Source organism: Carya illinoinensis, chromosome 15 (genome assembly GCF_018687715.1).
Source record: "Carya illinoinensis cultivar Pawnee chromosome 15, C.illinoinensisPawnee_v1, whole genome shotgun sequence".
NCBI classification, from domain to species: Eukaryota; Viridiplantae; Streptophyta; class Magnoliopsida; order Fagales; family Juglandaceae; genus Carya; species Carya illinoinensis.
Window position 1 is genome coordinate 37816950 of NC_056766.1, and position 15969 is coordinate 37832918.

At 37.2% G+C, this 15969-nt stretch overlaps 1 protein-coding gene across 1 annotated transcript; it reads right to left on the reverse strand.

The window, feature by feature from the left end:
- Window positions 1–3032: 3032 nt before the first annotated feature.
- On the reverse strand, window positions 3033–4419 carry LOC122295432 (thaumatin-like protein). The gene is made up of 2 exons (XM_043104450.1): window positions 4257–4419; window positions 3033–3870 (listed from the first exon to the last, which is right to left on the reverse strand). Exons 1-2 carry the CDS (start codon window positions 4321–4323, stop codon window positions 3188–3190), a joined length of 750 nt encoding a protein of 249 aa, XP_042960384.1. The 5' UTR covers window positions 4324–4419; the 3' UTR covers window positions 3033–3187.
- Window positions 4420–15969: the final 11550 nt, after the last annotated feature.

The window sequence follows — 15969 nt, forward strand, 5'->3', positions numbered from 1 at the left end:
GACACCAAAAGTTGTCGTGATTGGCAAAGAATCTTTTAACCTAATATGTAACTTATCTTGTGAGTGATTCACGCCAACGAAATCAGTTCAGACACCTTGCCTGATAGGACACAATTGTATTCAGTCTCCTTTGATATAAGAGCCAACCCAAACCACTGTGTCACGGGAGGACACAGCTCATTTTGTTGGAGAGTTCATACAACGAGTCCTAAATTTGTAGTGGTTGGATTCTGTCAGTCCCCCTCTATTCTGACATGATTTTTGGACAAATTATCATTTTCAAAAAACCTCTCACACCAAAAACCTCTCACACCACCTCACCTTAGGTTGAATTTGATAATAAAGAATTTTGAATTTTATTTTATTATTATTTTAAAATTTAAAAAATAAAAAAATTAAATGATTTATTTTATTTTTATATTAAAATTACAAAAAATTATAATAAATGAAAATTTTCAATTTAAGATAAAAAATTTTATGTGCCAAACTAAACTTTAATCATTATATTTTTTTTATTTTCATATAAAATAAAATAAATAATTTAATTTTTCAAATCTTAATATTAAAATAAAATAAACAATTCATCATTTTTAAATTTCAATACAAAAATAATATTAAAATAATATAATATAATAATATTTTATTTAAATTTTAACTTCAATCTCGATTTATCTAATTAAAAAAAACATTTAAATTCAAGAACAAATGCGTATTTTGAATTTTTCCAAAGCTAGAATACGATTTAAGAATGGAAAATGCTACTCGCCCCACTCTAATGTCCCGTTGAGATATCCTGCATGACATGGACATGCCACTTGGCTGGCATTTGACCCTTTTTTTTTTTTTTTTTTTTTTTCATTTTTCACTGCAACACGAGCTCACCTCCCATCCTTACGTTTTTTTTTTTTTTTTTTTTTCGGTGAAACTCACTTTCCTTTCCGATATCAAGGTTCCCATTCATAATCACAAGCACATTTATAAAAGATAGTACATCACCACGTTGTTTATTGTTTGAAACATCCAGTAACTCAAGATTAGGCAATTTTGTAAGCTCAAAGGGGATGGTACCGGTCAGATTATTATTAGAGAAAACCAATCTTAGCATCGACGTAAGAATAGAAAACTTGGGAGAAATCGTTCCCGGCAAGAATAGACCAGCAGCCACAACCTCTGTTTGGGTTGCTCAAAAATAGAGCAAACCAGTCCCGATTTTTCCTACATGGACTGCCAGTATCTCAAGCAACTTCTCGGCAAGCTGTTCAGCCAAAAAAATCTCTGGTCAGCTGCCATCGTGCAGCACCCAGCTCGTCGTCGCGTGGTGTTCTTCTCCCCTCTTCCACGGTGAGACTCGAATCTCTAGTGCAGGTGCTCAAACTCGTGGGGCTGGTGAAAGCGAAATGGTGGGTCTGGACTCTGGAGAGGACGAAGTCGATGGCACTAGAGAGGGAAAAAAATGATGTGGCGATGCACAAGAGAAGAAGGGAACTCGTGGGGCTAGGGACAACGAAATGTTGGGTCTGGACTCTGGAGAGGACGAAGTTGATGGCGTTGGAGAGGGAAAAAAAAATATTGTGGCGATGCGCGAGAGAAGAAGGGAAGCTCGTAAGGTTGGGGACGGCGAAATGGTGGGTCTGCACTCTAGAGAGGATGAAGTCGATGGGACTAGAGAGAAAAAAATAAAAGAAAAAAAATACCGTGACGATGTGCGAGAGAAGAAGGAAAAGAAATAAAATAGGATATTGATATTTTGTGTTTTAAAACAATGTTTTGAATACCGTACCGGATGGCGTACCGGTCAAAGCACTAAAACGAAATATTTCGATATCGATATCGTTTCGTGTACCGTTTCGGGATAGTCGATATATAAATAAATTATATATATAAATATATATATAAATTATATTTCAAAATAATAATCTATATATGAATAAATTATACATAAATACACATATATATTAAATTATAAATAATCTAATATGAATTGGGGTAAAAAAATAAGATTTGAACTTAAAAAAATGAAAAAAAAAAACATGAAGGCCGAATTATCGAAATACGGTCGGTACGCAGACCGGTACGGTCGGTATTTCAATCAAAATAGGTACCTTATCTGTACCGGCTTGATGACCGGTACGGAATGTACCGACCAATAAGGTACCAAAAATACTATTTTAAAATGAATAAAATAGTCAAACGTAGAGGATCACGTAGGACATCAAAACGAGATATTAGAGCAGGGCCAGTAGCATTTTCTTTAAGAATATCCTTTGATAGAAAGAGCATCCTGCGACTTTGATGCAAACTTGGGGAAGGGTTAAAGATGCGGGTTTAACTTTAAGAAAGAAAGTAGCCACTAGCAAGACATGATTCTTCATTACTCACCAGTCACATTCAGGCCCAGTACATAGATAAAGTCAGTGCACGTACAGTTTCATTAAAAGAAGGGGCACGCATGGCGCCTCCCATACAAAGTGGCTGCCACAATTTGGGATACACACCTATGGCTAGCGCCGCGCTTTTGAGCTATCTTCCATTGTATACATTAATACGGTAAGTGCTCATTTAAGATTCAAAATAGACTTGGAAATCTCACAATAATAGTTAATTCTTTTTCAGATTTGCCAATCCTCCCCTGTCGCACTACATCATATTTATTTTCATTTTTTTAATTTTTATTTTATTTCTATTAAAAACCAATTGAATTTAAAAAATAAATAAAACATTACATTTCATATAAAAATTTAAAAAAATTATAATAATAAGATAATTCGAATCACTCCATAATCTAATCGAGATCTAAATGATTAAAATTCACTATTTATATTTTATAGACTATAGTTGTTCTTTTTTCAAATACTTTTAAGATTTATTATTAAATTTTAAATTTAAAAATTCATGTTTTAAATCGAAGTATTCCTCTCAACTTATATATTTATTTCTATATATTTTCTTTTCTTTTCTTCTTTGTGGGTATAACATTTTTCTTAATATATATATAAAAAATAACGACAATCCACTGAATAAATACACCCCACTAAACAAAATAAACAGACACATATGATTAAGATTTATATTTAGGGATTACAGAAAGCATCAAAATAATAAGATTATAATAAAACTACTATTAAGAGAAACATAACGACTATATTATGACTAATTAAAGAGTAAATTATACATATTAAGTGATCATTTAGTGGTGATGAGGGCAGAAGGTGACCAAATAGTTACCACCAGTGCAGGTAGCAATGCTAGTTGGATCATCATATGCATAGGAGTAAGCCTTTGGACAAGCAGTCTTAAAAATCTTTGAATAAGCTGTAGGCTTACAAGCCTGAGGGCTCCCAAAGCTCCCTGTGCAGCAGTATCTGGGTGAGTTGAACGCAAAGCAGGCGCTCTTGCATGCAACCACGCTCCTTTTATCGTGAGACCGGACCTGAAGCCCCACCGGGCACATCGTGTTTAGATCACTCACGCACCCGGCGTAGCTGCATTTGCCCGAGCCTTTGAATGGGGTGATCGAGATGGCGAGGTTGTAGCCGTCCACGAGGCTGACATCGTAGAAGTCTTGATCTTTACCGAGAGTGATCTCTGCAAGGGTGGCCGGTGGAGTGCCGCCGATGCCGTTGCAGAAGAGGGAGCCACCACAGTCGCCAGTAGAGCAGCGGCCTCGTCCGGATGCGTCGAAGATGCAGGCGTGGCGGCCCCAGATGCGGCCAGACCAGAGTGCAGGGAGGTGTAGGGTGGAGGCCTTCTTTGGTGGGAGCTTGAAACCGCCGCGGGCTAAGATGGGCTTCCCTGCGCTGGGTTGGATGCCTGGCCAAACTGGGTGGGTGCATTTGTTGAACAGAGTTATAGTTGTCGCAGAGATCTCAGCTGTACTTTGCCAAAAGATAGGTAGTGTAAGAACACTTGTTGAGTAACATTGCTTGATGCAGTACACAGGTGTTGGTAAAATGTTAGATTACTGACTTTATTAAAAAAAAATTTCAAAAAAATATTCTGGGTTTGTGCCTCTCAGTGTGTGGGTGCCCTGGGTGGTGTATATGTGACTGATACCTCAACTGTGCCAAAAAAGCAAACCCAAACATGAACATACAAAGTCAAGTAGAGAATAGTAAAGATCAAACACAGAAACAATGGACATTTTCTTATAACCAGAAAAACACCAGCTTGTTGCCCAAAAAAGAAACAACAAAATGTACATGTGTGTTTGTGAGAGGGACCAGATACAGAGAGAGAGAGAGAGGGAGTGACAGTACCTGGAATGTGGTGAAGGAAGAGGATGGAAAGCAGTAGAGGGAGGAGGGATCTGAACAATGCAGCCATGGCTGAAGCTTGTAGAGGTTACTGCAGGGATGAGACAGAAGCACGAAGGACTGCCAAACAAAAAAAGTAGCTACTGCTCTCAATCCCTTCCTTACAGGTGCAGGGTTTATATAGTGAAAAAGCAAGCCAAGGGTTCAGACCCAGTAAGTGGAACAGTAACCCTGCCGGTTGATAATTTCAAAAAGTGCAAGTTAAAGAAGTCTGAACTTTGGACGTATGCGATCAAATAAGCTGTAACTCAGTGCATAAATGATTTCGCTTTTTCCACCAAACACACCAAACATACAGAGAAGAAAAAATTTTAGGACAGTGGGTGTAAATGCAAATGAGAAATGTCTCCGCTGGAAGCTACCGCTCTCATTAATTTTTTTTAATGATTAAAAAAATTATTTAATATTATTATCAATTTTTTTATTTTATAAAAATATTTAAAAGTATTACAAAATGATATAAAAAAATAAAAAAATTCTAAGTGGGCCCCAGCGATAGCCGTAAAGGATCCAATGCAAATTGAAAGAAGTTGGTAAAAACGCTCAGGTCCCGATAAGGTGTCAGGGGGTCAGTGGGGGAGGTTTGTCAGCATCCCATGACAAAGCACACAACACATATTCACATGTTGAAAGGGAATCCTTCCTGTTCTCGGATGTAAAACAAAGCTATTTAGTGGGTGCCCTCACGCCCTGTGTCTCTGTAGCCTGTGCCCCTGTAATTGTATTTTTTTAATGCAAAAGCAGTCAAAATGCACTCAGAGATCATGCGGTAAAATAAAAATAAGGAAAATGGTAAGTAAAATGATAAGCTCACCGCTGAGTTATCGCTTTTCCCTTTTTTTTTTTTATTTTTTTTTTATTTTTTTTTGTTTTATTTCGTGATTAAAAAAGCATTTTTTATAATATTATGAATTTTTTTAAAGATATATTTAAAAATATTAAAAAACATACGGAAAAAAAAAGCAACAAATAAAAATCCATAATGGGAGCTCCAAGGCAATTATGTAATACTAAAAATCTCATCTAATCTAATTTTAATTTATTATTATAATTTTTTAAATTATAAAAATAATTTAATTTTTTCAAATTTTAATATAAATTAATATTAAAAAATTATATTATAATAATATTTTACTCATTATTATTTAAAACATCTCATCTCATATCATTTTATGTAACTAAATAAAACCTAAACTCACGTATGATGATCATTGATGGTGGTCACTGATTCTCTAGTTTTTAGTTTTTTTATTTTTTTAACTAATTGTTAAGTAAATATTTTTTAATAAATTTTCTAATTTTTATTTATTTTGTAAATTTTTTAATAGATTTAAACATTTGAAAATTTTTTTAAAAAAATAAAAACTCAATTATCTATTCAGTAGAGATTTCGGTGGTTGCATCGGTGGGAATAGCAGCTTCCTAATAATAAATGGCAGAAAACAGTGGTTTTGGCTAAAGTTCCATGATAAAGCTGAGACAGAACCAATCTGTCGTGGCTTACTACCATACCCGCAGGAAGATAATGTGTTCTATTTCGATGCATTTAACCGGGGATCACTACCACTGCTGTAATATTCTTGTTATGAAAAAAATTAGGAACTTAGAATAATTAGATAATGACAAACACCATCTTTAGCGTAAACTAATAAGAGCACTCACATTAGGAACAAGTCTCCTATCTGGGTTTTTGCTTTGGGCGTATTTAGAGGTGTTCTTAGGGTGTTTTTTTTTTTTTAACCATAATGTAACTGAGTGGGAGCGTTAATACTATGAAAGATCGGTGGAGACAACTACGTCTCTTCGAAGAGGAGGAGATGGTTCTTGAGTTCCCTTCAGGGGAGGATGAGGAAGTGAAACACAAGGGTGAGCTTAGTCTAACTAGGAGAGTTTGCTGTGATCGTGCTGTTAGTAGGGATCTTATTGCAAATACAATGGGCAAGATTTGGAAGATAAGTAAGAAAGCTGTGTTTCAAGAGTTGGAGAAGAATGTCTTTGTGGTGACTTTTGCAACACACTGAAAAGGATAGGATTCTTGATGAGCGTCCATGGCTTTTTGATAATATGTTGTTTCCCTTGCATCCTTATGATGGTTGACTGTAGACGGGCCATATTAAATTTGAAAGTGAGGTTTTTTTGGCTGCAATTGCATAATCTTCCCCTAGGGAAGATGACTAAGGAGTGTGGAGAGCAGATAGGAGCCTCTGTTGGCAAGGTTATAGAAGTGGATGTGGAGGAAGATGGCATAGGGTGGGTGAGATTTCTTCGAGTAAAAGTCGAACCACCACTTTTTAAACCTATTGCACGAGGAAGATTCATCAATTCTTTAGGCAAGAAATTATGGGTGCCATTTCAATAGAGAAGCTTCCTAAGATTTGTTTTAGGTGTGGGTGGATTGTTCATGGTTTAGATGGTTGTTCGTTGGGCGGAGGAGGGGTAGAGAAGAATGACCCCTCTTTGTTGCAATATGGTGAATGGCTCCGTGCTGAGGGGGTGCATGCCGTAAATTCCCAATTATGCCTTCAAGTAATAGCTTCACAGGTTGGGAAGGTAATAAGGAGAAAGTGGGAATTGGGATGGAAGGATCAGCAGAAAGTTCTGATCAAGCAGGTCAGCAGTCGAATGGGGAGGAGGAACAGTCAATGCCAGCAGAGGGAGCAGGGGGTTTCTGCAGTAGCAAGATTTCAGGCTTAAAACTCAGGACAAGTTATGTTTCAAATATGAATTCAGATAAAAGGGTGTTAGATAAGCATTCATTAACGGAAGGTGATAGAGGTGATGAGGAAGTTTCGACAGCGGATTATGATTGTAATTTGAATGTAGTCTCTATGAATCCTTCGATGGTTAATAGTGGAAAAGTCAATAAGCCTATGATGGGCCTATATGGATCTGTAGGCTCTGATCGGATAGACACTTTTGAAAGGGTTAAGGAGTCCAGTAACAAGGATCAAGCAAGGGCAAGGCTTGTTGGTTCTATGCCAAAGGCCTCCAAGGTCCCAAGATTCCCAACCGTTTCACAGCTTCCTACTTTACAACGGCAACTGAAGTTACAGGAGCAAGTAAGTATTTCAACTAAGCATATGCAGAAAGGGGGAGGAAAGTGGAAGAGGAGGGCTCATCTTCAAGGTACGTCTAAACTCTCTCTAGTCTCTCAGTTTGGGGTCTAATTGATGAGGAGGAAGAGTTGTTTATGGATTCAGGGAGTTTGAAAAGGGGTAGAACTGATGCTGTTTTACCAAATGAATTGGTGGAGGCTGTATATCAGCCCCACCAAGCATTATGAAAATCTGAAGTTGGAACTGTCGGGAGTTTGAGAACCCCTGAACAATTCAAAGACTTTGCTCCCTAGTAAAGGCAAAAGGACCCGATTTGGTGTTCCTCATGGAAGCCAAGCTGTCTTTTACTCGTGCAAGAACCATAGCTATTAAAGCAAAATTTGAGAATTGTTTAGGAGTGGATGTTGTAGGAAGAAGTGGTGGTCTTCTACTTATGTGGAAGTAGGATCTTAAGGTTGAATTGCTTAATTATTCAAGGAGGCATATAAATGTCTTTATTTGTGATGCAGTTGGTGCAAACAAATGGTTACTTACATGTTTCTATGGTCATCCAGAAGTTAGTAGAAGGAAAATGGCATGGGATTTGTTAAAATCCTTTAAACCTAATAATTTGGGTTGATGTGTTATTGGGGACTTTAATGAGATTTTGTCTATAGATGAAAAGGTGGGAGGTAGTTTGAGAAATGAGAATCAAATGGAGTTGTTCAGACAAATTCTAGAGAATGGACTTCTATATGATTTGGGCTAGAAGGGAGAAAAATTCACTTGGAGCAATTGGCATGAAAATGCTTTCTACACCAAGGAGAGATTAAACAGAGCTTTGGCTAATCAATCTTGGTTAGATAACAATAGCAAGTGTAAAGTTGAAACTCTAGCTGCCATTTGTTCTGATCATCAACCGTTATTACTAGTATGCGATTCCAGAAGATGGGTACAAAGAAGGGGACCTAGTAGGTTCAGTTATGAATTTAACTGGGGAAAAGAAGCTATTTGCAGCTCAATAGTTAATTTGGAATGGCAAAAAGGGATAGTTGGTGTGAATAGGTTAGCTTCTGTACAGGCAAAGCTCGTGAACTGCACTAAAGGACTTAAAAGGTGGAATAAGAATTTGGATAGTGATAGAGTTAAAGGCATTCAGGAAAAATCCAGAATATTAGATCAACTTCAATACAATGAGGATACGAGTTCTATGTCTACTTAGAAACAACTACAGATGGATATTGCGTTCCCATTGGAGCAAGAGGACATCAAATGGAAGCAAAGGGCAAAGAAACATTGGCTAGAGAAGGGGGACAGAAATACCAAGTTTTATCACACTTGTGTTAAGCAGAGAAAAAGAAAAAATACTATTTTCAAAGTTATGAACACTAAAGGGGTATTGCTGACAGATTCTAATGATATTATGCAGGGCTTTTGGCAGCACTTGTCTCAAGTATTTCTTTCCACAAATCCTTCTAAAGAGTGCATTACGCAGTGCTTAGTTAGGGTGGATAATCAAATTTCTGATGAAATGAGATTAAGTTTGGAGAAGGAATTTACTAATGATGATGTGCTGTTTGCTTTAAAACAAATGTCTTTTTTCAAATCTCCAAGACCATATGGTTTTATTGCCTTTTTTCTTAGACCATCAGGGAATAGTGGGTATGGATGTGTCAAAAGCTGTCTTCAATTTCTTGAGTAATAGTATTATGCCTACTGGTCTAAACCACACTCACGTTGCTTTGATTCCCAAAGTAAATTCTCCTGTCTATATGAATGAATTTAGACCGATTAGCTTATGCAATGTATTGTTTAAGTTAATTTTAAAAGTCCTGGTCAACAGAATGAAGATGGTTCTTTCAAAGATCATTTCATGGAATCAAAGTGCTTTTATCCCTGGAAGACTCATTACCAACAATGTTATGGTGGCATATGAACTCCTACATACTATGCAGGCTAGGCAACGAAGTAAGGTGGGAAGTATGACCATTAAGTTGAATAGGTTAAAAGCTTATGATAGGGTTGAGTGGGATTTCTTGGAAGCCATGAATTTGAAGTTGGAATTTGGCTCAAAGTGGACAAGTTTAGTTATGACATGTGTTAAGTCGGTCACTTATTCTATTAAAGTGAATGGGGTTCCAGGTAGCACTATTGTTCCTTCTAAAGGTCTAAGACAAGGGGACCCTTTGTCCCTTTACTTATTTCTCATATGTGATAGAGGTTTGAGTGCTATATTTCAACAAGCTGAGAGGAATGGTCTTATAAAGAGTGTGACTGCCTCAAGGGGTGGTATGACTATTAATCACCTTCTTTTTATAGATGATTGTGTTATTTTCTGTAGAGCGAAACAACAGGAATGGTGTTATGTTGAACAAATTTTATTGATGTATGAGGGTGCTTCAGGGTAGACTATAAACAAGCAAAAAACTTCCATTCTATTTAGTTCAAACACAGATCCTGCTACAAGAGAATTGATTATGGAATCTACAAATGGGGTGTTATGTGGCAACTATAATAAATATCTAGGCTTGCCAACCATGGTAGGCAGATCAAAGTATAATACTTTTCGATTTTTGAAAGAAAAAATCTGGAGAAGAATTAATAGTTGGAAGTCTAAAATGTTATCTTCTGCGGGGAAGGAGATTCTTATTAAAAGTGTATTTCAAGTCATTCCTACATATACGATGAGTGTTTTTAGGCTGCCTGCTAATTTACTAAACGAGATTGAAGCAATGTTTTCTAGATTCTGGTGGAGTCATAAAAAAAGAAGAGAATGGTATACATTGGAGGAGTTGGGTCAGGTTAGGGGAAGTAAAGAATAAAGGAGGGCTTGGGTTTAAAAATTTGGTTAGCTTTAATAGTGCTCTCTTGGCTAAACAGGTATGGAGATTAATTCAAGAACCTTCTTCTTTGGTGGCACAGGTTTTCAAGAATAAATATTATAAAAAATGTGATTTTCTAGGCGCTAAAGATGGTTGTTCCCCTTCTCATATATAGAGAAGCCTTAGATCTGCAATCCAGTTGGTCAAAGAAGGTGCAGTTTGGAGGGTGGGGAATGGCAAGAGGATCAGAGTTTGGCTTGACAAATGGCTTCCACAACCTTCTTCATATAAAGTCCAAACTCCTATCAACAAGTTGGGGCCAGATTCAAAAGTTGCAACTTAATTGATGAAGGTAGTGGCAAGTGGAATATTGATCTAATAAAGGAAGTTTTCTGTATTGAGGAGGCTCATCTTATTTGTAGTGTTCCTATTAGTTTGAGGGATGCTAGTGATAAGCTGGTTTGGGCAAAGAGTGATAAGGGTGTTTTTCAATCAAGAGTGCATACTTCCTTGATTGCTCTTTAAACAAACAGGTGGTTAGAGAAGCTTCGAATGAAGGGAGAGGTGATGTGCTTTGGAGAAAATTATGGTAGTTAAAGGTACCAGGGAAGATTAAGCAATTTATTGGAAGGCACTTAATAATATTTTACCAACCAAACAGCTACTAAAGAAAAAACAGATTATAAATGATGGGTTGTGTCCTGTTTGCCAAAGATGGGAGGAGTCCATTATCCATGTACTATGGAGTTGTCCTACTTCCATGGATGTATGGGGGGGAAAAGAAAGTCCTCTCAAGAAATGAAGTTCTAATTATCAGGATTTCAATTTAATATGGGAGGATTTGATCAACAGATTGGATACTAAGTTTGTGGACCAAGTGGCTGCTGTACTTCACAAGCTCTGGGCTAAAAGGAATAGCTTTGTGTTTCGTAATAAATTTCTTAGTCCTATGGTTTTAATTCAAACAGCAATAGATGATATTGATGTCTATAAAGAAATAGATTTGAGTTTATCGGGTAGAGCAGATAATATTTCATTGTAGAATTTTGTTGTTCAGTGGAGGCCTCCATGTGATCCTTTCTTTAAACTAAACTTCGATGTAGCCTATGACTCTGAAAACAGAATGATGGGGATTGGCATTGTGGTTGGGAATAGCAGGAGTGAGGTGATGATTGTAGTTTCTGCACCAAAAAATCTTGTTAATTCTTTGTTTTTTGCAGAATGTTATGCTTTGTTAAGGAGTCTAGATCTGTATCAAGAACTGGGTCTGCAGCAGGTGATTTTCGAGGGTGATGCTAAGATAGTTATAGAAGGCGTTACAGGGATTAATTCTAATTGTTCTTGGCAAGGCCAGTTACTCGTTGATATGAAATACCTTATGTCGGGACATGCAGATTGGAAGCTAAACTTTGTCAAGAGAAGTGGGAATAAGGCTGCTCACAATGCAGCAAAGTTAGGCATGTATTTAGAAAGTGAGGTTGTGTGGATTGAAGATGGCCCTTTCGAGGTTTTGCCAGCTATTTTATTTGAGAAACATTGTACTGAGGTTTTGAGTTAATGAAATGATATTCCTTTCAAAAAAAAAAAATAAGAGCACTCACATTGAATTAACCAAATATTAATAAAATAAAAAATATGGCTATGTTTTTTTATTAAATTAACTCTATTGGAACAGCTAAAGTCCAACATAGACTATGAGCTATAGTAAATCCAAATCTTTTTCCATCTTTAGCTAGACATTGTTCATAGCCAAAATACATATTTTATTCCAAAATATTACTATATCCAATTATTAATTAACATTGTCAATAATAATATTAGTTAACTGATTTTGTGCATGGTTATTAATATTGATATCTCTAATTATTAATTAACATATGGTTAGTGTAGTTGTACAATTTTTTTTAATTATTATTATATTAATATTTTAGCTAATATATGGATAATCTAATATGAGGTTATATGTTGAATGGCTTTGGCTTAAGGTAAAACATATAGTTTTAAGCAAACGTTGGCTTTGGCTAGACCGTTACTAATGCTCTTATAGGGATTGTTAAGGACACGTTTTGCCCCTTGCCAACCTACGTGTTTGATCAGTATAGGGAAGTTTGGTGGTTCGGAGTGCCAAAAAATACATCTAATAGATAAGTTAGTTTTATTTTTATAGATAGAGATTGTGATAAAAATATGAGTCTAAATTGAACTTGTATGGTTTTTATATCCTCGTTTCCGATGGAGGCACTATTCTCTCTGCACCTGGGGTGTCTGCCCCTGCTGTGGATGGCATGTTGTTGCATTTAATGTGGGAGCTTCTGTCAGGGACAAGATCTCTTGCCTGGATCTCATGCCATGGCCCACAATGAGGCATTTAATGTGGTGTGGTTCCCCTTGAGTTATCCGGTCAGTCATGTGCCCGTGTGAACACAGTCCCATCTCCCTAAGTTGGTTTGAGCCCTCTACTTTTTTACTAGTCGGTGGACTTGTCACATCTGGATTTTGGTCTTTAGTTGAGATGGATCAAGCCTAACCTGGCGAGAAACAAATACGTTCCTCCAGATACCCCGCAAATTCCTGCCACATGGGCGTGGTAGGAATTTTATTGCCCACGATCATTTTGTCTTTTGTCCTTGCAAATTTTCTTGCCAATACACATTCCCATGTCTAGGGACAAGGTATGACGATTTCATATTCACGTCTTTTCACTTTGCGAGGATTGCATTGGTTCCTGACGATTCCTCCCTAGTGACACTTGTCACCCCTCTACTTAGAGTAGTCCAAATGACATCAAGCCTCTACAAGTTCTGGCCTTCTTCTCTTCCTTTCTACTGAAACTTTCTTATTCTTGCCATTTTCTTTGAAAATCCCCAACTTCTTCCTCTTCGTGTCTTCTTCTTCCACAAAAAACCCTAACCTTTCTTTCGCCGTTCCTTTATTCCAATGTGAATGGCACATAAAAATACCTCTCGTTCCTCGTCTCAGGGCTCATGCTCACTAAGCCTAGAGGGATCTTCTAGGAATCCTAGGGTTCTGATCATCCTAGGGCTTGTGTCAACCCTTAGTACTTTGAGGGATACCATTGGCCCGTAGCCACTTCCTCGTTAGATTTGAACATGGTAAAGAGCTCCTACGGAGTGCCTGACTCCATTATTTTGGAAGCCCATCAACTCGAAGGGGTTTGCCAAAAAGGTCACACTGTACCCCTCCATGTTTCCAAATGGTCTACAACTTCCTTTTTTCCATCCCGTTTGAGATATCTTGGACTACCTCGCTTTGGCCTCATCGCTACTTCATCACAATGCGTGGAGGATTCTAATATCGTGTGGCATCGTTTTATGCCTAGTCTTAGGAGCTAAGGGGGAAGACTACCCTAACATGACAACCAAGGAGCTCTTTTCACGCATAGGGTGTGGCACCACAACAACAACCTTTAGAGCTTCCATTCCCGTGACAAGTATAGGGTTGTCTGTCTGGAACCCTACTTTTCTCGTGTCAATGAATGGTTTAAGAGGTTTTTTTATTTTTTCCTTTTTTGTCTGGTCATGGTTGGGAATTCCCTACCTATGAGGTCGTTTGTCAAATGTTCCCTATTTGAGCTGTGTGGGGAGTCATTCTGTATGAAAATGAGTTTTTCCTGAACTTGTTCAAGTTGGAAAAGGCTTGATTGAGGGTAGTCTATTCTTGGGTTCAGGATCACCAGGAGGAGGTTTAGACAAATGCTCCATTGACCGGAACCAATATTGGCCATTTTCTGTTGATGCCGGACCGATCATGCTTTAGTGGCCGCCAATTCTTGCATGAGCCATTTACTTCTCAAGGCTAGAAGATGCTTTCTAGTCCATCGACTGAGGGAAAGAAACCTCGCACCAAGGGCAAGGTGGTTTGCGAGTCATTGGGAACTAGCAGTAGCACTGAATTCAAGGAGGAAGTACCCATTTCATTTGGAGACTCTAGCCAGTCTTCGTAGGCTACACCATCAACAATTGCTGACGAATCCACTTGATGTAAACGCTCTATCCTGGAATGTAGACACCATTCTAAAGCAGGCATAACTTGACTTCTCGACAACATTGGGCTTCAACCATCCTTTTTATAGTCCACGACATGCTACGACCCCTCGTTGGTTTTGTGTTTTACCCCACCAGGCAATTAGAGGCCAACCAGGGCCCTTAGCCAAGATGACGAAGAGCTTGAGATGATCTTTTTAGAGCAATAGCGTGAATTAGTATTATGGACACACCCTAGCAAATTAGAAAATGTGTATACAAGTGGGGTCAACATGATGCCATCCATCCTAGCGTGGGAGATGATCTTTGCGGACTTCAACATACTGCTTGATATATATATATATATATGTTATGTATGAATTTATTTGTATGGTCATACATAGCCATTAATGAAGGCCATTGAAGCCATTAATTAAGACCATTAAAGCCATCAATTAAGACCTATCTTTAGCCTACAATTAAGACCATTGAGACATACCTACTCTTTTGTACTCCTATATATATGGGTATCATTCACTTGTATATCATCAAGTTTTGCATTTGAATAACAACTCTTTCTCTTGCAATATTCTCTCTCTCTTACAATATCATTTCTCTTTTAGTTTCATAACACGTTATCAGCACGAAGGTTCTGACGAGTTTGAAGCTAGTAGTCTTCTACTTCAAAAAATGTCAAATCTTACAAAATTGGAATTCGTTGCTCTTGACATTTCTAGAAAAAATTATTTATATTGGATCCTTGATGCTGAGATCCATCTGGATGTGATTAATTTGGGAGATACAATTAAAGAAGGAAATCAAGGGTCCCGACAGGATCGTGCTAAGGCAATGATTTTCCTTCGGCACCATCTTCATGAAGAATTAAAAATTGAGTATTTAATGGTGAAAGATCAACTTATTTTGTGGAATGATTTAAGGAACAAATATGAGCATCAGAAAACTATAATCCTCCCAAAAGCTCGTCATGATTGAATGCACCTGAAATTGCAAGAATCAAGAGTGTTAGTGAGTATAACTTTGCAATCTTTAAAATTAGCTCACTATTAAAATTATGTGGTGAAAAGGTCACTGATGATGACTTGTTAGAGAAGACATATACTACTTTTCATGCATCAAATGTGCTCCTGCAGCAGCAGTATCGAGAGCGAAAGTTCAAAAAATATTCTGAACTTATATCTTGTTTTCTATTAGCTAAGTAAAATAATGAGCTTTTGTTAAGAAATCACCAAGCACGTCCTACTGGTTCTATATCATTTCCTGAAGTGAATGGTACTAGATTTACACCATTCCCAAAAGCGAATGGTGCATCTTTTCAAAGAAATCGAGGGTGTGGACATGGTAGGAAAAACTATAGAAGTGGAGGTTTTAGAAGCAATCACACTAAAAGGGATAATAATAGATATATACCGTACCACTAGAAGTGGTTCAACTCAGATAAGGATAAAGGTTCTCAAAATAAATTTTTAAAGAAAGATGAAGATGGATGTCATAGATGTGGTATGACTGGACATTGATCTCGTGCATGTCATACAGCTAAGCACTTGGTTGACTTATACCAATCTTCTATAAAAGAAAAAACAAAAAAGTTTGAAACAAATTTTGCTGAACCATCATATGCTTTAGATTCTATAGATGGAGAAGATATTACAAGTTTTGATGTTTTTGATTTTTTTGAGAATTCTAGTGGCAGAGTTGATTATTTGAATGGTGATAGAAGTGTTCCTTTTCAATTAATGTATTTCCTTTATCTTATTATAAAATATTTTTTTTTATATTTTGCAATGTTTTGTAGTAA